Raw genomic sequence first — 22776 nt, 5'->3', positions numbered from 1 at the left:
TCCAAGGTAATTACAACCGCAGTGCTGGTTGCTCTATCTTAATTAAAGAGGGTTTTTTTGCACATAGGTTTTTGCACAACATAATAAAATAGTTTGTGGTCTGGCTAGCCTCAGTGTCACAAGAGTGTACTCACTTGAGAAATTGTCCAGCTTTTCCAGAAGCTGAGGCCCTTCCATGCAAGAGGAAGCATGGAGCTGCTCAGCAGAACACAGGTAGTTTACAGTCCTTCCTATTTAGTGTAAGGGCACCATCATAAATCACGCAGCAAACAACGCTTCATACAACCTCGTACACTAAGTGGCATGCTTGTCAGCAGCAATGAATGTGGGCTTCAGTAAGTCTTTAAGAAATAATGTGCTCTAGAAATGTGCAGCATTGGTTACACACCTGTGACCAAACCTCTTATTTTTGCAAACTTTCCTAGTAATGTTTTGGGTTGTTTGGGGATTTTTTTTGGTCTTCTTTGCAAATAAATATGATTTATTGCTTAGCAAATTCTTTTAAAGAAAAGGCATCAAAGACATTTAAATAGTGCACTTGGGATGATGATTAAAAAAAACCAAACTCAAATCCCAACAAGCGTGGCTAAGATGGCCTGTTATTAGAAAAGTCAAAGGAGGCATGTTTGCTAGTTGAATAAATCAAGTAGCGTTGTAAAAACACTGTCTCAAGGATGATTAAGGGTAAGTGATTTTCATTACTACATTAAGTTCTCCTTTCTGTTGTGGTGCTTTTTATATCACATTAAGCTTAGCTATTTACTTATGCTGCTTTAAAAAGCCCCAGCGCCTCAATTACTTAAATCATGACCTGGTGCTTTGATTCAGAAAGACAGCAACGCAATCTAGCTTTATTTAATGCTCAGGAACCTGGCACAGGTCCTTTCTTTGGTTGCTCTATCTCATGCAGTTGGTAAAACTGATTGAATTCAGTTTTGCAAATACCAGTGGACCAGATCCCTGGGTGTCTCAAGCCAGTAAAATTTCACTGCCTCCAACAAGTTCTCCTCCCCACCTGCTGCTAGTGCTTTCCATCAAGTTGCACAACTTTCCTTTTCTTAGATTTGGATTCTTAGGTATTTAGGGCCACCAATTGTCCTCGAGCCGGATCATGGTTGTGCTACATTGCTCATTTGCAAAGGCAAGCTTCACAGATATTTCTGAACCTGCAAGAAGGGTTGGAATAAGGAACATCCAAAGGCCCCATCAGTGAGCAGCAGTGGAATTCGTTTGTTTTTGTTGGGGGATGTGGATTCTTCTATGGAGGGGCAAGCAAGTTTAGCTTCAGCTGCTTGAACTGACCCAGTCTCACCTGAGCTTGCATTTATGGAGGAGAAAGTGCCAATGGGCTGTGCATTGTACCCCAAGACAGGACTCCAGCTGAGGGGAGGGCAGCCCTCAGCTGCATTTGGGCTGCTCTGAAGCACCACTAGCAGTGGCTGCCTGCAGGATGAGGGGAGTTGGAATGTGGGGTGTTTGACAAAGCTGACGTCTCTTCCAGCCTCCCTAGACATGGCCCTGGTCCTTGGCAGTGCTGGAGGTGTAGGGCTGGGAGTGTGATTAAAGACACCTGGGCTTCCTAGAGGTCTTCATGCCTAGAATTAGGCATGTGTGAATGGAGAGAATTAGCCTAGAGGTCAACCAGAGAGACTTCCACACACCCCCACTTAAGTTCCGAACATGAAAATACTGATTTACTTCCCACTCTGTGGGGCAATGCTGAAGCAAAAACATCCAAATATGCTTCTAGGATGCAGCTGCCAAAGAAACGTTTCACAACGAACACAGAGGGGCATCCCTGTGGCAGCCTCAGCTGAGGTGCTAATGATTTCATAACCTGTTCTTTCGTTATGCAAGTTATAAAACCTGCTGAGACTATTCGGCACAGGGGTGCCTGCTGCCAGGGCAGGAGCCAGGGTGCAATGGTGGATCAATAGTGGGTTTGCATGTGGAACAGATCTGTACTGTGTGTTTTACATACATGGCTTTGAAATGACAAGAAAACAGCCACTTTCTATTTCCATTTGCATTAGAGACTTTTCATGAATATCTGAAATAGACATTTATTGTGACCATAACCCTACCACAAATTAAAATCAGATCCCAAGTCCCCTGTGAAAAAGAAGCTCATTATAATGTATGGAGATGTCAGAAATGATACTAAATGACACTTAACTTTAAACCCCAAACACTACGCTTATCCATGGTTTAGGGTTAAATCTACAGTGGAAATAAGACCAGGAGCTAAGCAAGGTTTACAGGGGTGGGGGATGTCCCAGTAGATGTATAGCCACAAGCTAAAGAACAAACAGCTGGTTGTATGTGTCTGCCAAATGCAAAGTGTCTTGCATATATACTGCTGCATTTTCTTCTCTTCAGACACAGATTACCTTTGTTACATATCCTACATAGACCAGGCCAGATTTATACGAGGTGTAATGTTGATTCAGATGGTTTGTTGCTACAGAGAAAGAGATAAAGGCAGATTTCCGTGTTGATCTAAAAGGTACTCATCTGAATCATTATTCCTAAACATTCAGTTTCTCATCAAATTTTATGTATCAGACATTTTAAGGACTTGTTATCTGGTAGGCTAATACCAGGGCTAAATCCATACTTCGCAAAATAGAGAGACCACGGGAAAAAAAACAGAACCATGCTGACCTGCAATCTGACTTTGCCACTATTCTTTACATTCATCATATTTGCCTTTCCTATTAAAAAAAATAAAACAGAACGACAGCAGAAAACGCAGAGTGGAGTGAGTAAGCCATGGCTTCCGACCCCTGGAAATCAGCCATACTCACTGCTGTGCAAATTCCTGCTGCTCTCTGAGCTGAGATCATGCTGTTGGAGATGGCAAGTGTATAGAGCACAGATCTGTATCTTTCTTCCATTCCTAAATATTAACAGTAAAAAATAAATGCAGGTGATGCAACAGGCTTTGACCGGGCCTATTTATGTGACTGTTGAGATATTTTAACCAGATCAGTCAAATGTCTGGCTCCCTGTGGGCCAAATCAAATAGATCTGATGTTATTGTAAACTGAGTGGAGCTGCCACTTCATTGTTTAGGTAAAGTTAACATTTTTTTACATGTTCACCTGCACTGTATTGGCGTGTCTCAGGGTATGTGTGTGACAAAAACTTTGCTTATTTTATAGGAGACATCTAGTAAAGGGCACGTCTTCTCCTTTCCATTCTCTCTCTTCTGCCTCTTCCCCTTCCTCAGCTGACAGCCCTTTTCCTCTGCCCTCCCAACAGCTCCAACCAACCAGTTTCTAAAAAAAAAAGAAAGAAGAAAACCCACAAAACCAGCTAATGTTTCTTGAATGTCAGCATGCTCTGACTTTGTCAGGCCAGCAGGAGAAACAAATTACATTGTCAGAGGCCTTCCACTGACAACTCCAGGGTACCCGTTCCCACAGTTTAAATCTGGAAACTCTTAATGCAAATGCTGCTCTTGATTCCAATGGCTATAGTGGCACTTCACTGAAAAGTGGTACTTTGGAGTTCAGTTTTGCATCATCGGGCAGTCACTGTGAGTTGAAACGGCGTTCATGTTCCTGGAAGGACTGTTTTCAGACCTTCGTGTCTACTGTTGACTTGGGCCATGTCTAGAGGAGTGGCATTATGTCAACCGTTCAAATGCAGCTAGAGAGGTCCTTCTAGCCTGGTCAGCCTGGACTTTTTAAACTGTTTTATACAAAGATGATTCCTCCTTGCTGAATTGTAATACTGATAACTGTGAGGTGCAAAATCTTAAAGTTACCCAGTATCCTCAGAGTTTCAAAGTTCACCTTGTTCGGTTTTTGACTCTGCTGATCGTAATGCTGCTATATTACTTTCCCTGGCATGGCAGAAAGCACTGTTTCAGTGTCAGTTCTCAAAGGGAAAGTAGAGGACAAAAGAAACAATGCAAACCAAAACTATTCATGGAGTATGTGTGAACACTTATGTTCATGTTAAAGACATGAAATAAGGAATCAGAAAAAAAAAATTAACTGTGTTAGTTCATACTGCAGACTCTTGGAAGTTGACAGAATGAACTGAGCTTTTGCATGACTGCCTACTGACCATTAAGCCCTTTATTCTAAATTTGTGCAGTGGATGCTGTCTTAATCTTCAACACAAACTTCTGGTTTGGGAGAATGTTTCCTCCTTAAGACAACATGTCTCTCAAGACAAAAATAAAATTAAAAAAAACCCCAAACAGCTGTGAAACACTAAACCAGAAACATCAGTACAAATTGGAAGGTGAAGATGTAAAATAAACGTTTTTTCTTAGTGTGATGTAGTGTATCATTAACACACGTAAGTCAGCATTTCAGGGTATAATTTAGGAAAATATCTTCATAGGTGTCATACATCTTTATGGGTCGGATTCTGTTCTAAATGACTGTATTAGCAGCACTCCTGTGAACTTCAATGGCAAGAGCATCATGCCCAAAAGAACATCTGCCACAGTAGGATCAACTTCTCCTTGTCTTTCTCAACTGTATTGTATGTGCTGCACAAGGCAAATACGATGAATGCAAAGAATAGTGGAAAGCTGGATTGTAGATCAGCATATTGGCTTCAGTTATGGTATCAAGAAGAGCAGCAAGGGTAGAATTTGGCCAGGGCTTTCAGGAGAAATGCTGTGAGTATTATGGTGATCCTCCTGCTTTGCTTCCTGAACTAATCACCACCAGGGGTCAGGAGAAATTACTCGGTAGTAGTCCACAGATGTCAAGGTGTGGGGTGGGGATTTTTGTTTTCTTTTGAAGCATGAGACATAGATCACTGTCAAAGCTTGTTTTACAACTAGATGTAATGCATGTTATGTACTGTGTGTTTATGGAGTGTGTGTGCATATGTGCGTATGAGTGAGATTCCCAGTTGGTTTAAATCCATTGTCTTTGGCAAAGCTGCATGCTGTACACCATTGAGAATTGGCTCTATTGCTGTTGATATGTTCATGCTTTTCTTATTGTTTTCTCAAATTATTGTGTTAACTGGGTTACAGCTCGTGAGCTCTCTTTATTTTTCAGGTTTATATTTCCTCAGTGATATTTTGCTCATAAGCAAGCACATTTTGAAGGTCAGCAGGTAGACTAACGTGCAGAGCTGTTTAGGAGAAAAGCTTTGAATACGCTTCTGATTCTCTCATTCCAAAGAACGGTTCAAAAAAGAACAGCAAATGCCCACTAAAAAAAAACCTAGAGATATTTGCCTTTTCATATTTTATGCCATTTCCACTTGCTTCTATTAAAACATTTTGTAATAGTAAGTATCCTTACTGCTTTAAGCTGGAGAGTCTAGAAAAAATGTGCTCGGTATCTGATGTTACTGACCACTTAGACTTGCTGCTTTTTATTACAAGTATTGACTGGTTTGTATGCATGTCTTTAAAACTAAGATTTAAGATTTACATATTATCTGGAATTTGATCTATAACTTGAAAGGCTACTGTAGCCACAATAAGAATGAAAATAACCCTGAACTGTTGAAAATTCAACTCTGAGCACCCAAAGTGGTAATGACTGCAATGGTAGTTTTGTCGATATTTATAAATCAATGCAAACCAGAAACTGGATGTTTTAATTTACTACAGTTTCAATGTAACTGATACCCTCAAGTTTAGAGCTTTAAGCTTTGTGAAGTGCAATGTTATTGCAGGGCATGCATCCAATTTTTAAAACATTATATAGATTGGAGACAGATGAGCTTTTCAGAATTATTTTAGGCCTATTTTGATTGAATGCCTGAGATGCATTTTCCAGTGGAAATTAATTGCATTGATGTGAAAACAAATGAACTCCAACCTCAAAATTAGCTGCAGGTTCGTTCTTGAATCAGTACTTAAAAGGGAGGGAGCAGGCACAAGATAGTTACTGGAAATTACATGACAATATACACTTTGTTGCAAAAATAAAATAACCTTTTTTCAATGCCTGCTCTTTTTTACTGTCTCTCTTAGTGTGCATGCATGCGTAGGAAGAGAAATTTTCCCATGTATCTGTGGTTGTACATGAGTGGACAATGGGTTTTACTAGCTATCACTTCTTCCCCTTGCATGCTGCTGGAAACCTTTGCTGGCCTGTGTTGACATCTAATTGTCAGTGAAATCTCCACCAGTCACTACGGGTAGTGCTTCTGTCATTGCTGTGGGGCATTTCTGGAGCACACCATTCAGGGTGACTGTTCTGGGGGACTTTATTAGCAAATAGCAGCTAACATGATTTCTACCCTTCAGTGAAATTTGCCTTAGCTATGTAAAAAATGCTGTAGATGAGTTTGGGATTCCTGTTTGTTCAACTGATGCTCTCAGTCAGTGGTAAATCCCATTGAGAGGTAGGCAGAGAACATAATGTGAGCTCTTTAAATAATGAGAGCAGACAACACTGGCTCAGAGCTGATCTCTCTTGAAGTACAGCTGCAGCAGTTCTCCACGAATTTATTCTTTCTGCCTCAAGATTCACCTCTTCCCCATGCTTCCCATCATTTGTCTGATGGGATTTTTAGCATGTTTAAGAGATGAAGCACATGCAAAGGTTCCTCCCAGGAAATGGCATATATTCATTTTGATCTTTATGAAAGTTTGAAAGGAATCAGTGAAGTGGGTTGGGGGTGGGAAGAGGGTCACTGAAGATACATAGCTATTTGACAGCTCTAAGATATTTTTACACCTGGAGGTGACATGTTAAACAGATAATTGAGACTACACCCTCATGTATGTACTCCTCTCCCTCCTTCCCCACTGCCACCCACTGAAACAACCAGAAACTTTGAGACACCGAGCATGTTTGGGTCTGTGACTGTGATGGGCCATGCACAAGTACTAACTTTGCTCTGGGTTGTAGAGAGAGCTTGGCAGAGGTGCTAGCAAAGCAATGACCGTTAAAAAGCACAGAGTATCTCTATGGTATTCTTGTTAAAGGATGGGATTAAGAGCTGGCTTTTGGTCTGCCGCTGATGTCATATGTCATCTGAGACTCTTCCAAGCTTCTAGTTTTCTATTGTATTTATTTGCTATTTGTTTAAGAAATCATGTTTGTATTTTCTTATATAACTAACACCTTTCTTAAAGATTTCTATGGTATGTGTTACTTTTACAGTATTTTTGGTGTTGAGAGTAGAATTTCAATCTCAGTAAATAAATCATCTCATGTGTATATACCTACTTGTTTTCTTCACTAGTGACTGTGGGCAAACTCTGCTTTCTGTAGTGCATACAGCACAGTTGTGTCTTGTCAGAGTTAGACAGACTGAATCTGCCAGTGACAGATGTTGGAGTGTTTTTCTCTCACTGAGACTGTTTTCATTAGTCAATCTTTTTCTAGAAAAATTGTGACCAAATAGATGCTCCAGGTCCAACTGTCTCATTATGGCTGTGTGTGCTGTGAGTTGTATTGCCACATGGTCTTGAGATCCAGCAACGCTTGGAGCCAGTCTTTGGCTTTGTACAAGCTCTAGACTGACGAAAATGAATGAGAAGCTGATGGACAAAGTTTTATTTGTTTTTGTGGATAAGGAGCTGAAGAAATTTAAAGATTCAGATTCATCCCATTTTCTTTTTGAAAAATTGCTGGAATCTCCTTTTGGGGTGCACTGTGTCTTTCTGTTAACTACCCACAACAACTGTGTTTCTGTGGGGACTTAAAGTAGGTGCCTGAAGTGAATTGGCCATGATCAGAAACCAGCCTGGGATTTAAGGCCTGTCACTTAAGTAGAAATCTGGTGTTTTAATTCAGGACCCTTTTTCTCAACCTCTTTGGGCACAACAACCTTCCCGCTCTAACTTTTACAACATTGAATGTGGGAACACATGGGGGGATGTTGGGGAAGAAAGTCAAAAGATGTTAAGCCATCCGTAGCATAAGGTCTCCATAGCAGTCCTGTCTGCCTGCAGGCGTATAAGAAGATCAGCAAGTACATCTTTCTTAGACACCCAGGCAGTCAAACATCTCTGAAACACAGGGGCTTGAAACTGCTGCCGCGGCATCCATCATCCTGTGGAGGACAGTGAAAACATGTGCTGTCATCTTTGACATTTTAATTGAAAAGAAAGCTTACACAGATTTCGACCTTAAGCAGTGTGTTTATACAAGTGTATACAGAGAAATAATCTGTCAGTTCAGAGCAGGCTCATTGCTATAGGAGTTGGTTTAGTAACTGAACAATCCAACATTAGCTCACACACCTTGCCTTGTTCCATGCCTCAATAATTTTTAGTAGAAATACTTTGCCTAGAGGCATGCAGTTATTAAAAAAGAGGCTCAGCTTGCTTAAAGTCTGGAATTATTAGCTCATGGTAACAAGCCTGCACTGGAGAAACTGTTGGTTCTTTGTTTTCATGACTTTGCTGTAATTCACCATCTTATTTTCAGAGACAAACTTCGGCTTTGTTTGGGAAGTTAAAAAAAATGAACAAAAAAAAAGGAAAAATAAATCACTTCAAAAAGATTTTTTTTTTCATTTTTACTATTAAGCAGGATTTACAAAGTTCTTTTATCTTAGTATTTCTATTAAATTGCACTGATCCAAATAATAAGGGTAAATAGAGAATTTTGAGAAATTTGTTTTACCACATTTCCAGTATACGGATCAGTCAGTAGTGAGTACTCAGAGAGCTCTCCAAATACCCTCTCAGCCCTCTAAGAGTAAAGGGAGCTTTTTCTCCCTGCTTTTTGCAACCTCCTATTCTTTTCAGATGCAAAGTTATGAAGGCCAAATAAAAACCATTTGCACTTCTGTAATGTGTTTGGGAATGGAGTCACTTGAGCAAATGAAGGCTCCAGCACCTTTAGGTAGTACAAACCTGTCAGAAGAGTTACTTGGTGTTCAGTTGTCACTTTTGTCTGGATGCTGGGGTTAGGTTTCTTTCCAGCTGTTTAACCTGCTGACATTTTTCTTCAATGAGCCTTAAATTTTCAAGTTTTCTTGAATTTGCTTGCCAGGGTGGAGTCTTAAGCCTGACCCTTAAAAAGAATGCACATATTAGAAAGTGTTTGTGTAGACTTTATTGCTGTTATTATGCCTGGTTTTAAGTCAGCTGCCATTTGGTACGTTTCTGTATTACTGCTACCTTCTTTTCTTCAATAAAAACTGACACACCTTTATTTGTTGTGATGCAAAATCATTTGTTTTCCTGAAGAATTAAGCTTGATCCTGTTTGAACTGAGAGACCATGATGACAGTGGAATCAGTTTGACATCGTTCCTTGCTTTTGTGATCAAATCATGTTTATGCTGCAGTTTTTGGTTTTATCTCACTTTTTTATTTTTTTATTACAAGAATGTGTTTTTATATGAGCTAGTTCTTTATAATCCCTTGAACCTGCCTTTCGCAGTGTTTCCTTGTTTTGCTTTAGCTATGCCATTATCCTCCATGTATCATTTGTGAGTTCCAGCTGTGTGCATAACACTGTGCAGAACATAAACTTCTCTGAGGAGGTTATAGTCTTAGAAACCATTCTAGCTTTTCTTATTTTTCTTGTAATGGGTCAGGCAATAAGACCCAGTGAAATATTTAGAGGGAAGGGAAGATTGAAACCAGCAGTTTCTAAGACCTGTAAGAGCCAAGAGGCAAATGTTAATGGGTTCTGCGAGGCTTCCAAGGACCTGCTGGTCCTTGTACTTATGCTGAATTTGCAGAGGTTCCTTAAACATGTGTTCAGGAAATATAGGTGGCATTACCACAATTGGAGTTTCTAAAGGCAAGATTTATCATTGGCTGAATCTTTAAATATAGTTTGGCCCACTCATACATTACAGCAGTGGGGCTGCTGATTTGTGGGGCTTTTCTCCTACAAGTTCGGGTGAAAAGTACAGCATTCTTAACAAATTTTGGAGGCATTTTGCCACAGGTTTCTAGTATTTTACTGTATATATGTCCATCCCCTGTTCTTTTTTTGTCTTATTCTTTCTCTTCAGTTAGATGTTCTGTCCCTGTGAATTAAAGCAAGTGAGGAAGAGTGCGTTTCTGATGGAGTTGCTTTGCTCCCGGTGAACAGCTTCTCATGTGACATTAAGGGATATGTGAATTGAGAAGTAACATCTCTTTGCTTGTTTTTGACTTTGTCCGTATCATTTCATATCTGTATGCTGCATCTTGCTCCTTTTATGATGCTTGTTGCTGAATTCCTTCTACCTCTGTGCCAATATATAGCTTGTTATCTTAATTGTGCCAGCTCTCCTCAAACACTTATATGGGCTTTCCCTTCTCTTCTGAATCAAGCTTCTTGTCTTTAAGACTTTTTGCAGTTTAGCCTTATCTTATCTCAGTCCTCCACTTTCTCATTACAGTGTCAGGCATCACTTTCACTTTGCCAGTGTCTTTACCCTCAGCTAGTTTCTCTTTCCCAGACTGAAATCTGTTCTTGTCCAACACTGGGAAAATACCTTAAGGAAACACATATATGAAAATATATGCACACTCTGTTTAAAAATCTCTACAGAAAGCATAGCTTTGTCTGGATGCTCCCCAAATCCACTAAGTTATGAGCCACAATTTTCTCTCTCTAGAGTATTGCCCTCCCTGTGTCTCAGTTACTCCCTTCCTCTTGCAAACTTCCTCAGTCCTGTCATTTCTGAGCATACAAGTTAAAAAACATACAAAGAAACAAGAAAACAACAGAGGAGTGCCACTAAACTGTCTCCAATTCTTTAGCATATTTATTTGCTTCTGTGTTCTGTCTCCCTCTTCTACTTTTCATCTGTTTTGTGTCTCTAGATTGTAAACACACTGTGTAAGAATTGTCTCTTATCTGTGTTTGTACAGTGCCAGGCTCAATGGGGTCCCGGTCCCGACTGGGACCTTTGGGCACCACCACAGTATAAATGTCTGCTACTGATAATAATAATCTACCCACATCATGCAGATGTCTGAATTGTCTGAGAAATACAAACAAGGATCTTTACTAGGTTGGCAGGGAGCCATTAATTTTAGGTGCCAATTTTCCCCTGAATATGCTTTGGCTGTCTGAAAAACCTGGCGACACAAACCTCCCACTTCTTGGAAAGCTTGGCTCTTTGGTGATGCTGTGATTAAAACATTGTTAAACATGGGATACGGCAGGTCAGGTGAGGTCCTTGCAACTATGTGAGGTATTCCAAGTACTTGTCTGATGCTTTGTTGTTGCTTTCCTGTGTGTTTGTTTTTTCTTTCCTCCTCTGAGTGACAAACGAATAAATTGAAACTAGACAGAACTGCCTGACTTTTTTTGGGGTAGGGAGCACGTCAAATAATGGGTGACGACAAATGGGGAAAGCTATAGTTGGGTTGGTAGACTTAAATGATGGCACTGTGGATCAAACAACAGAGGCGGTATGTGAGGCAACCCCTCCAGTCAGTACACTTCTCTCAGGTTAAAACATCCCCTCCATATTTTTGCCCTCTGACTGAATTTTTCAAATATTGAAGGCCAAGGACAGCATGTGGGTCAGGTACCCTAGCCTCAGTAGCTGCTGTGGAAACAGTTTGCAGCTGATCTGTAGAACCACATGCTCCAGTGAACTTAGTTTATAGCAATGAAAAGTTTAATTGCAACAATACCTGGTTGTTCATGGGACATTCAGAGGGTAGACCGTAGCTAACTGTGCTGATTCTCAGCATGGTAAACTGCTTGGGTGCTTCAGCCTGAAAGCCACCCAAACCGTATGCACATACTGGCATAACTTGAAAAGACCCAGGCTGCTGGTATGCAGTGGTTGCTCCTCATTACACTGATCGTAATGGTATCATTGCTGCCTTATTCACCCGTGTCTCCCTATTGCTTCCACTAGCTCTCTCTCATTTTATCCTGGGTCTATAAGCTTTTTGGGGCAGGACCTCACCCACAGTTTTTAACCAAGGCTTCTAGGCACTGTTGTAATAAATATATATATGTACATACATATATATGTATAAAAATGATGAAAGTCTGGGCAAGTCTGTGTTGCGTAACTGGAGCGTGGTGCAGAAATCCCTGAGCCAGTGCTGACCCAACATGGCGAACTGCCACAGCACAACCAGCCACCTCTGAGCTGCTCCTGCATGAGCTGACTGGGTCTGGAGGCCATAGAAAGTCAAGGGGTGAGTTCCTTTGCTCCAGTGCAACTCCATATACTTAATGGCTTTACTTTTTCCACATCAGAGCTAACTAAAGTAGAACAAACTGGGTTGTGATGTAGGTATTCTTGCATGAATGCTACATGCAGGAGAGTAAGGAGGGGGAGAGAGGTCATGGTAAGACCCACTGACCCAGAGTGTTTTACCATAATAGAAAACATACTACAGTAATACTTTAAATAGCATCAGTCCTTCTGCATGTAGCCCTGAATGGTCTAGGTCAGTATGAACCTAATCTCATGAGACCTCAGCAGCAAATTGTCATCTGCAGAAACTGTCTTTGAAGACTACAAGTTAAAGGAAGCCTAGTCTTTTAATAGATGAATGTAGTGTTTAGTCATCAGACAGTCTAGAAAACTGGGTCAGATAGATGTTGCATCATAGCAGACAGAATATTTAGAATTAATCAAGAAGTCATGTAGCAAAGTATATATCATAGATATTTGATTACATTAGTGGAGTTATCTTTAATTGTTGGGTAGAGTCATATGATGGAACATGATCGAGTCACCATGGCTTAGCGGGGTACCGCCCATCTGTTTAAATGCTGGTAGGGATGACTCATGGTGTTAGCACGACCGTGCAGAGGGAGGGGAGCCAACGTGGTCAGTTACAGCAGCTTGGCTAACACGTGGTATTTTACTAAGCCACTGTAACGCTATCCATCCAGGCCATGTACACCCAAAGAGATAGTGTACAAATGCTGACTGAGACCCCGTCGTGTCCAACAGCAGGCTCCTGCTGGAACACAGTGAAAATTTTTAAATTTGGGAAAAACCCCACAGATGGCCAGATTTTCACTGAGGTTGAGCACTTGCCAGTTTTCTATCTTATCTGTTCTTTATTTGTGGGCTGTTTGCCCAACAACCCTATTTATTTAGCAACACAGGTGCCAAGGAATTAAAAACCCTCAGTCAGCAATATTGGCTGACAGGCTGCAGGCAGCACCTCCTCAGCATTTACAAAGAGAGGAGCAGAGTCGATGTGTCCAACATTAAAAATAACAATTATAAACTCCCACTGACTTTCTTTGCTGCAGGATAGAAAGCAACAACAAAAGAGATTGTGTTGCCCTTGGACGGAGAAGAAATGTCTTAGACAAATTGAGTATCTCAGCCTATACAGTTCTGTGCCATACACATTCCCTGAGTTCTGTGCAAGTGAGCGTGCATGAGCACGTGCTAATCAATGATCTGTATTCAATGTGGAAGGAATAGAAGTATCCATGAGTACTGGCCAATGTCAGCTTCCCCGATGGGGAGCAGAATCTGGTATGCATTATATAGCACTTTTATTGGTGGCAGGAGTGGTGCAGACTTTTCGACAAAAGAGGGTCAACCTCGAAGCACAAGGTTTCTCTGACTGTTCTGCACCTCTTTGCAAAAACACACTTGGGAACAGACTAGCTGGAGTATAGCAAGAAAAAATACCCGAAGTACTGAGGATTTTTTTTTCCTCTAGCTAAGTGTAAAGCATATGCAGACCCCCAAAGCAAAGCAGCATTAAAGGTGAAACTGGGGACAGCAAGGAAGCTTCTTTGCCATTTTAATAAATACCAATAATTCCCTTTTGCCCAAGTCCCATATTCCCAAACTCATTAAAGCAATTTTGGAAATTTTTTTGGCTCAAGAACATATAAGCAAAACTCAAACCGCGCAGTCCCCTGAGAATCACTTGCACAAATTGCATAGGTCAGGCCAAAGTAAGTTGCTGTCAAACAGCCTAACACCTAAGCTTATTATGAAACTGGTGAATTGTACAAAGGGTCTATATGTGGGACAGTCTCAGAATTAATAAAGGGGGGGGGCCTGTTGTCTTGGTACTTGTTTTACTTTGGTCCCACTGAAAACTCAAGTGGTATTTTTATTGAATGCATTTGCTCCTGTTAGCCAGCGCAGTTCCCATAGGCCATGTCTAAGCCGGTGGACCCAGAGGGCTCCAGAGCTCTGGTGGGCAAGTGGGTGCACTGCTCAGTCTCATCCCAGGGCAGGTATGAGAGTGCCCCAGCACTTTCTCCTTTCCTGCCCACTCCTCCCTGCCCGGTCTCCTGGGAGGAAACCCAGGGTGCGTCCCGGGCAGGAGCTACATCATGCTCTGTTCTGCACCTCAGCCCTCCCAGCATGGGGGTCTCGGCCCTTCTGTCTGGCAGCTGTCACGGGGACTTTAAAGTATGAGATAGAGAAGACCTGTTTGAGCTTGTTGTCTGCTGCTCTGCAGGGCTGTAGTTGCAGTGGGGATGGGCCAGTGGGAAGTGGACTCTGCTTGGGGTTGCCACAGTCTCTGGAAACCAAACTGCGATCATTGTCCTCCTCACATTCAGCCTAGTATCTCCTTACTTTTTTCTTTTCAAAGGATCACTGAATCTGCTTTTCATGCTATTTTGACCCTGTACTAACGATTCGTCAGTCCTCTTGTGTGAATGAGTGCTGGTACATGGAGCAGCTGTGTTTCAAGTGGAGAGTAGGATGGGTCAGAGACTGTGTACTTTATTTGCTGAGCTCATTTTTTCTGCACTACATCCATTCCACTTAACACCACCTCCACAGCTTCCCAGTCTTAGCCTTGTGCTGAGTTGACCATAGAGTCTCCTGTCCCAGAAGCTGATTTGTACTCCCTCACAGCACTTCTTGCACCCTCTCACAGGGTTACACCATGTATTTGGGAGACATCGTCTTGAGTTTCTTTGGGGGGGATATGAAGATGTAAAGTCCATTATATTCCTCCATCAGCAGATAACCAGGAAGGCATAGGAAGAGCTTCTTGTCTGTATCTGAGATACGTTTGTTGTTGTTTTGTTTGGATTTTTTTTCCCCTTTCTGAATAAGTACTGTATGTGTCTGGGAGGATTTTTAAAACATCCTTCAAAACACAGCCTTTTTCTCTCCATAGAGAACCAAGACAAAAGGGTGGGTTCAGTCATGTGCAGCTGCTAAAGAGAGGGCAGCTGAGGGCAGAGGGGTGGAAGGAGCAGGGATGTCTGGATACGAGGGAGTGGACAGGGCAAGGACTCTGAGGTGGCATTTGTTGGGACAGAAATGTTGCGGAGGGGAATGGGCTTGAAGAGCAGAGGGTTGAAGGACTGAAAGTTCAAGTATGGGAAATACTGGAGAGTTTTAGGGAAGAGGGGATTAGGTGGTTTTTGCTCTGGGCAGAAGAGGATGAGACTGATAGGTCAGAAGAAGCTGGTATTGCAACTTTGGGAGCCTGGATGTGATGTCCTCCATAGGGGATGTTTGTGAATCCCATTATTCACAGCCTTTGGCCTCTTTGCTTGTTGTTAGATAAATGGAAGTGACAGTTGAAGTTAGAGGAGGGATGTATGTATTCATGACTGACAGTATCACAATTGGAGGGGTAAGAAGTAAAGCCCCATCATTTGGTGTGACAGGGTTCAGACCAAGTGGGAGAAGTGACTGCTTTTTCCCTCACAACTCTGAGATTATGACTGTGCTTCCCTGACCAGCCCAGCCCAATTTTGAGGCTTTCATGGCTAGCTGTGGATTTGTCACTGAAGCAAAGGATGCTTCTGCCAAGGCTGAAAATCAACATGATGGTTACAGTCTCCAAATGTCTTTAGACTCTTTCCATGCTCACCCCTGCAGAGGCCCTTCTGGACTATGCCCCCTTCTCTCTGGTCCTCCTCATAATTTAGGGGTATCTCTCCTGCCTAATAGACAGTGTAAACCGCGTACTATACTGCAGAGCATCCCGCTCTGTGAGAAGGTAACATGCTAACTTGTACTAGCAATGTTTGTTGAGGCACTGCATGTGAAAGCTTTCTTATTTTTATGTTTTTTTGAAAAGGTAACAAGTTATATTTATGCCAAACTTCAAGCAACTCATACCTTCTTCAAAACTAAAAAAAAAATTTAAAAAATTATTAATTTAACTGATTCCCAAGACCACATTCTTAAAGGCTATTTTCAAAGAGTAGTCCCAACTTTGTTTAATCCTTAATTTTAAGATTATTATTTGTGAGTGGGCCTGATTTCTCACTGCACTCTTTTCCCTGTGCTGCACTTAGAAAAATCCTTCTAAATATTTTGAACTCCTTTTGCCAAAATAACTCACTTGGCTTTTTTATAGTCCATACTTTTTGCCTTTACAAGCTACTTAATCTGAATGTAATTTTGCTAATTTTATTTCCCTTTTTTTTTTTTTTCTTTTCCATTTTCTGTGCCCTGATGACATGCTAGCTGGTAAAATCAGGAACCTTGCTTTGGAACAAAGGCTTGGTAGAGTTTCACGGGAGAGAATATCAAGAGCGAGATGAAATACTCATTTTAGAGTAGTTTTTTTATAGGTGATAAAATTTCAAAATTAATTTAAGAGTGTCATCATCTGCAAAACTGTCATCCACATATTTTTGTTCCTGAGGGCTGAATTTACAGCAATGCACCGATGTAGCGTGCCAGGAAGTTTTCCTGCTTTGTCTAGAAATCTTTTGCTGTCCACTGTAAGATGCAGAGGTGCATAGACTGAGACTGGCTGTTACATTTACATTTATGTTCTGTCAGATGAACTATACTGGTGATTTAGCTGATAAATAGTAGAGGGAAGGTGATTCATCTGTTTCTTGAAAACTTTCTGTTCTACTGATTTCTGCACGAGAGGACAAATGCTGGATTGGTTTATCTGCACCTGCTTGTCTAGAGTTGCCTGTGCCTAGCAATGCTGGCACGATAAGGCTTGTTTTGGTCTCTGTAGCCCATGTCAGCTTTCTTTGCTTTTCTCCTAGGCCTGTCCCAGGTTCTCTGTCTTCATTACTGCACCTACACAACCGACAAAGACAGCCTATGCCTGCCTCTATGCCTGGCACCCTGCCCAACCCTACCATGCCTGGATCTTCTGCTGTACTCATGCCTGTAAGTTTTTTGGCTTGGGTTTTGGTGGGGGGAAGAAGGTTATTTTTTTGTTCTATTCAACCTATGCAGAGGTGAAAGTCTGCTGGATTTTCTAAAAAATCAAAGTGTAATGAGTTAAGGAAGCTGGACCTTTTTCGCTGCTTCATCTTACACAATAGTATTTCTGGCACAGTTAATGGCACGTTAATTAGTATGAGAGTGATTAGAAATGGTTTATATGAGACTACAATTTCTGGTTCTCACACCTGGTCATGTAGGTGAGATCAGTATGTCTGTGCTGGAACAAAAAGATTTTTCTGAAGTCAGACAAAACTGGAAAAGCCATGTACGTAAGTTATGTCAGTGAACTCTAAGTAATCCTCTTGTTTGTGGGAGATAACCAGCTAACAAGAAAGAAATGAGACATTACTTTTCCAGCCTGGTAACTTGCACATAATTAGAATTTGGTTATGATCACTGCTCATCTTACACTCATTTCTACAGAGATGGGAATATTTCCCATCTTCTGGGAGACAAAGGGGTGCTTTGTAATTGTAGCTTCAAATTCTTAAACTATTTTAACAACCCTTTCAATATAAGACATTTGGGCAGATTAGGGGTGGAGATGAGTAAGGATAGCATGGGGAAGAGGGCATTGGGAAAGGAGAAGTTTCAGTTTCATTCCACGATACTCAGTTTGGAAGACAACCTGAGAGTGATCGACCGTGGCAGAGAGGAAAGCACTGCTTGTTCTGGCTTTGCTGGAGCAAGGGGGACATTCCACAGGGCTACAAATATTCAGGTTTGGCTGCTATTTGATCAGTCATTAATAAGTTATTAATTAGTAACTTGTCAATAAGGCTCTCCTGGAATATTGACCGGGAAGTTCAACAAAAAAAATATAAGACACGTCACCGTGGCAATTCTTTTCTGACATGATTCCTGAAGAACCTGAAATGGTGCAAACATCCTGCTTCAATGTAAGCTCAGGGCCTTCAGGTTGCTGCCGGGGAGCCCTTTGGATATCTCTGCTTGCAGACAAGCAGGTGGGCTCTGGCTGAGAGCCCCAGAGACATGAGCATGGAGGTGAGACAGACCCTATCAGCACTGGCTGCCCTGGCTGCAGCTCCTGCCCCACAGCCCTCCTGAAACGGCTGCAGAGGAGATGGCAGTGGGAGCTGCTTCTGCCTCGTGGAGAGGGTGAGGGGCCCCAGCAAGAGGCAGCTTCTCTCTGCCAACAGACAGTGGGATATTGTCCTTTCCCCCAGGCCCAGCATCCATTCTTGCTGGGATCATGAAGTGTGGGAGTCAATATATGTGGTGTCAGGGCACAAAAAAATAGCTCCCCTGCTTGGAAGAGCTCAGGAGGATCCAAAAGCTTCTTTCTTGTATGAACCAAAGATTCAGAGGACTGGCCCAAAGCAAGGCAGGATGCTCAGCTCTGGTTGAAAGCTGCACCATAACCCTACTTATCACCCCTACCAATGACTAGCGGTGTAACAGGGCTTGCCTCTTTTTGGGGAAGATGCTCCAGGAAATTATTTTATCCAGGCCTTACTGCCATTAGGTTTTGTTTGAAAATTGTATCCCTCCCTCCCAGCCTAGTGAGATTAGCTTGCAGAAAGGGCTCTCAATAGCCAGGAGGAGTTCTGCTTTGTTTTTTGCTATCTCAGCAGTACATGAAAGCTTCTCTTACAAGACATACGGAAAGCTCTTCTCAGCTGAGCAGTCCGAGTGAAGGAAAAAGAGCCAACTCATTCTACGTATAGTTGAGATTGTAGATTTTTATTTATGTTTTTAACAAGCTAAGTTGGGCTGTACTGACAGGGGAAGCCACAACTTTATACAGTGATGCTTTTAAAACCACTTAACTCCGAGTGTTGTTATACTGAAAGGGAGAAAATCATTACAAAAAAGTGCAAACCTGGGTGGCTGCTACATTTGTTTAGTAAAGAACCCTTTTCTTTATAATTGGCTGTGAGTTTTCAGGGCTGATTCTGATGAAACACACGCCTGTGTGCATACACACATGCAATCACATGCAATTCACGATACGGATTGTTATTTTTCCAGTCATGACTTGAAGAAATAAAACTGAGTCCATTTAAATAGAAACCGAGCATAAATTCTTGCAAATGTCTCCAGACATTTTCAAACCTTTTTTTTTTTTCTTTTTCTTTTAAAAGATGGAGCGACAAATGTCAATGAACTCCAACATCATGGGGATGCAGGGGCCGAACCTCAATAATCCATGTGCTTCACCTCAAGTCCCCCCAATGCATTCAGAAGCCAAAATGGTAAAAAAAGAAAATTAAAATATATATTTTTTTTCTTTCCTTATATTGCTCTTGCATACTGGTTACCCAGACAGTCAGGGATGTAGCCAGACACTGCTTACTTCATTCTTAGTCATATGTTATACTCTTTTTTCATACACTGCAGTAAATTGCCTTTGTGTCTATGAACTTTCAAGATGTTTGTAGTCCTAGCTGAACTCTCGGTGAGAGGGGACTGAAGTGAAGGGTGGGCTATCTGATCTGTACTGTGTTAAATAAGATTTTTGGTTCAGATACATAGAATTTAAGCAAATGGGCTGGCTGGTTCTCTGATGGTGTCTGTGCTCCACAACTTGGCTTAAATAAAATTGTCAGTTAAATGAAGAGTGAACTAAAAAGTGTCTGATGTGGAGGGACTGTACATAATCTTTGCTTTTTCCAGGTAGGCTCATGGTGTATCTATGGCAGTGTTAGAAAAGCAGACCAAACAATATATATAAAACTGGGATATTTTCTTTTGCTTGAGTGCAACAAGGGTGTTGCTGTCAAAAAGAAGAGTCAGAATTTGGACATAAATTATTTATTTATACGGGACAAATGTCATAGTGTTTTCTGAAGTTGTCATATGTTACAAGGTCAAGACTTCTCAGGCATATGTACTGGTACGGGATTAATGTAGGTAAACTAAACTACAAGTGCACATTTGTAAGTTTTCCCCAGCTTTATATGCACTCTCATGGAGGTATTCGGCACTAAAATCTCTGGAACTGAGTTCATCAATGTAGAAGTGCTTAGGCTTTTTCAGTTTCAGAACTGCCATTTGCTGGCTAGTGGAAATACGAGGACAGAAGTTTGCAGTTTAACTCTGTAGGGTTTTTATCCTCTCAAGATATCTCATCATAGTGGAAAACAAGAGTAACTTCACTGAACTTCTTTCCATGGCATTTTGCCAAAGTAAAATTGTCATAAGTGAGAGAATGAAATCAAGCTGACAAAGATTAAGCAACCACATGTTTTTATATATTTCTACTTTGCATGACTGGTACATCTTTTAAAGTTGTTGTCATCTATCCTGAGGCAAAAAAAATATCTTCTTGTCTATAGGTATGATGCATGCAAGAGACTCTGGGTAAAGAGCAACAACATATACGAGCTTATTCTACCTCTGTTTCCTTAGTTTGGATAGGTCATGCCTTTGCCTCACTGTTGGTCTGGGTTAGACTGTTAACCCAACCTCTGTTAACACCCCGTCTAAAACCACACTCCGTAAACATGCAGCCAGTTGGCCAGAAGAAGAGCGATAGCCAAAAAAGCTGGCTCCCCCAGCCAAGGAAAACCTGTGGTCAAGAGTTCTCTCTCTGCTGTACCACACAGTGACGGTGACATGCCAAATGGCAACAGCATCTGTAGCAGAGCTTGTTAAAAACTTTTTGGAATAGGCAAGTGTTTTTTCAGCGCAAGCATAGCTGAGCCAAGCTAAATACTCCTTGGCTGAATAAATCTAAAACTGGCATCTGTTTTGGGGACTAAAGGTTCTGTAGTTTACTCTTCCCCCGCACCCCCTGCCTTTTTTTTACTGGAAGTATGAGGCTACTTAAGAACAAGATAAAATTATTGGTGCATATGGTGAGAATTCTGTGCTTTAATAGCTGAAACTGTACATTAATACAAATTGCTTTTTAATCTGGATAAGCAGGTTTTGTCCCTAAACCTAATGTATGAAGGCACGGTTCTTTCAGGCAGAATTTGCTATCGGTTCCAAAACACGGTATAGTGAACAAGCAGTGCCTTTGCTTCTCAGGGGCTTTCTGCCACTCTTCCAGAGGTGGAAAAATCTACACATATTAACTCTTAAGAATAAGAGGCATAATTCAGAGCTCCAGGACCTTTTTTCTTTTCAAATACAGGGTTTTTTTTTTAATACTCTATATTCTAGTTTTAACTTGATTTCTGTTTGAGCACACGTGTAATGTAAAAAATCTCTTCATTTAGCTTTGAGGAATATGAATCTATTAATACTCTGCATAATCAACAAGTGGAAAAAATGTAGGAAATATTGAGAGCAAAATTATTTCTTACATGTAAGTTCATGATTTTTAAATCTGAATCATCTGTATTACAGGCATGTTTGTTCTTATCATTAACTATTTCACTTTGCTTTGTGCTCAAAGCATGAGAGTTCGCATACTCTGGCGACTTTTTAAAAAAAGTCGAAAACGAGGATGCTTAGTACCTTACCGGATTGCATCCTGCATTAGGAAGGAATTTCAGATTTCCCCAGGTTCTGCTAATACTATTACTGCTGCTGCATCCAGCAGTACTTATGTTCTCTTTGACTGGCCCCACTCTGTGAAGAATATGTGTTGAACACTAGGCAGAGTCATCTAAGCTGCTTACAGCTGATGACTGCAGTAACTGGAGAAGTTTAGGTGTCTGTGGGCCTGATCCATCAGCCATTCAAATCCATGGCACATGGATCAGCATTTTCTTTGTGCCTAAATGAGAGAATGCAGGACAGGCTCCTCTAGATGTGAGACCAAATCTTTCTGGCCTCATGAAAGTATACACCTGAGCAATGCAAGCGTGATTTGGTATGCAGCAGTCATAACACTATTTGGTGACGCGTGTGACAATTTGCTTCTGTAAAATAAATATGAATAAATCATATCAGTATGGGTGCTGTCTGATGCCAGGTCTTTTGGAGAAAGCGGATAGATGGCAAAAGATTCACACCCTTGTTTGGTTCATAATCAGTTTGTAGTAGGAAATGAAAGATGGTCTGATAAATACAAATATTGTCTGATATTCAAGCACATCTGCAGACACATATAGAATATGTGTTGCATTAATGTTATGTTTCTATAATAAGTGATTTATCTATACATATTTTAATCAGCTTGTATTACCTGGTGTTTATAGAAAGCCGCACTCCGCCACCCAAGATGCTCGTTTCCTGGTTTAATTTTTTCAGGAGAATGTTCCTTCAGACATTAAAGTATTGTAGATGACATCCCAGAACTGATTTAATTTATCACAACAATCTCAGTTTCCGTCACAGTGTGCCTCTCAATTAGGTTATCACCTAATGCTTTAAAACTGTCCTCGTAAATGAATGAGTGAACACCTAAATCAATATCGCTTTCTTCTTAGATTCAGAGCTGAGTGAATAAAACCTTTATGCTGCGCACCAAAAACACACATTGATTTTGTATTAAAATATATTGCATTGGAAAGTGGAGGAAACATACAGCTCTGAGTGTACATGGTAAAAATATGCAGAATAGCACATGTAGCATATTAACATGTGGTTCAATAGGCTGAGAATATTATGAACTCAGAATTGTTGGCGGTGCCTTTGCCTTAATATACTGCTTACATACAGTTTGATTTTGCAGTTTCAGAGTATTCAAGGTTTTATAACTCGGAAGTGCCATACCATGTGGATTACCGAAGTCAAAGATAAATAGTGTGCACTGAACCACTGGAAGGCTGCGTGACAGCAGGTCTTTTTGGTGGAGCTGATGCCTCTCTATCTGAATTTTGCAAGGCATTGATCTTTACCT

At 41.1% G+C, this 22776-nt stretch overlaps 1 protein-coding gene across 4 annotated transcripts in view; it reads left to right on the top strand.

The window, feature by feature from the left end:
- Positions 1–22776, top strand: part of CREB5 (cAMP responsive element binding protein 5) — a 262348-nt gene that overhangs the window by 170110 nt on the left and 69462 nt on the right. For all 4 annotated transcript variants that reach the window (XM_074861958.1, XM_074861948.1, XM_074861976.1 and 1 more), the window contains 2 exons: positions 16832–16958; positions 19124–19234. In XM_074861958.1, the coding sequence (XP_074718059.1) occupies positions 16832–16958; positions 19124–19234 (238 nt within the window). The remainder of the gene's footprint in view (positions 1–16831; positions 16959–19123; positions 19235–22776) is intronic.

The sequence above is a fragment of the Strix uralensis genome, chromosome 1 (genome assembly GCF_047716275.1).
Source record: "Strix uralensis isolate ZFMK-TIS-50842 chromosome 1, bStrUra1, whole genome shotgun sequence".
Lineage (NCBI taxonomy): Eukaryota > Metazoa > Chordata > Aves > Strigiformes > Strigidae > Strix > Strix uralensis.
The sequence above is the reverse complement of the archived record's forward strand: the minus strand, read 5'-3'. Positions and strand labels throughout refer to the sequence as shown.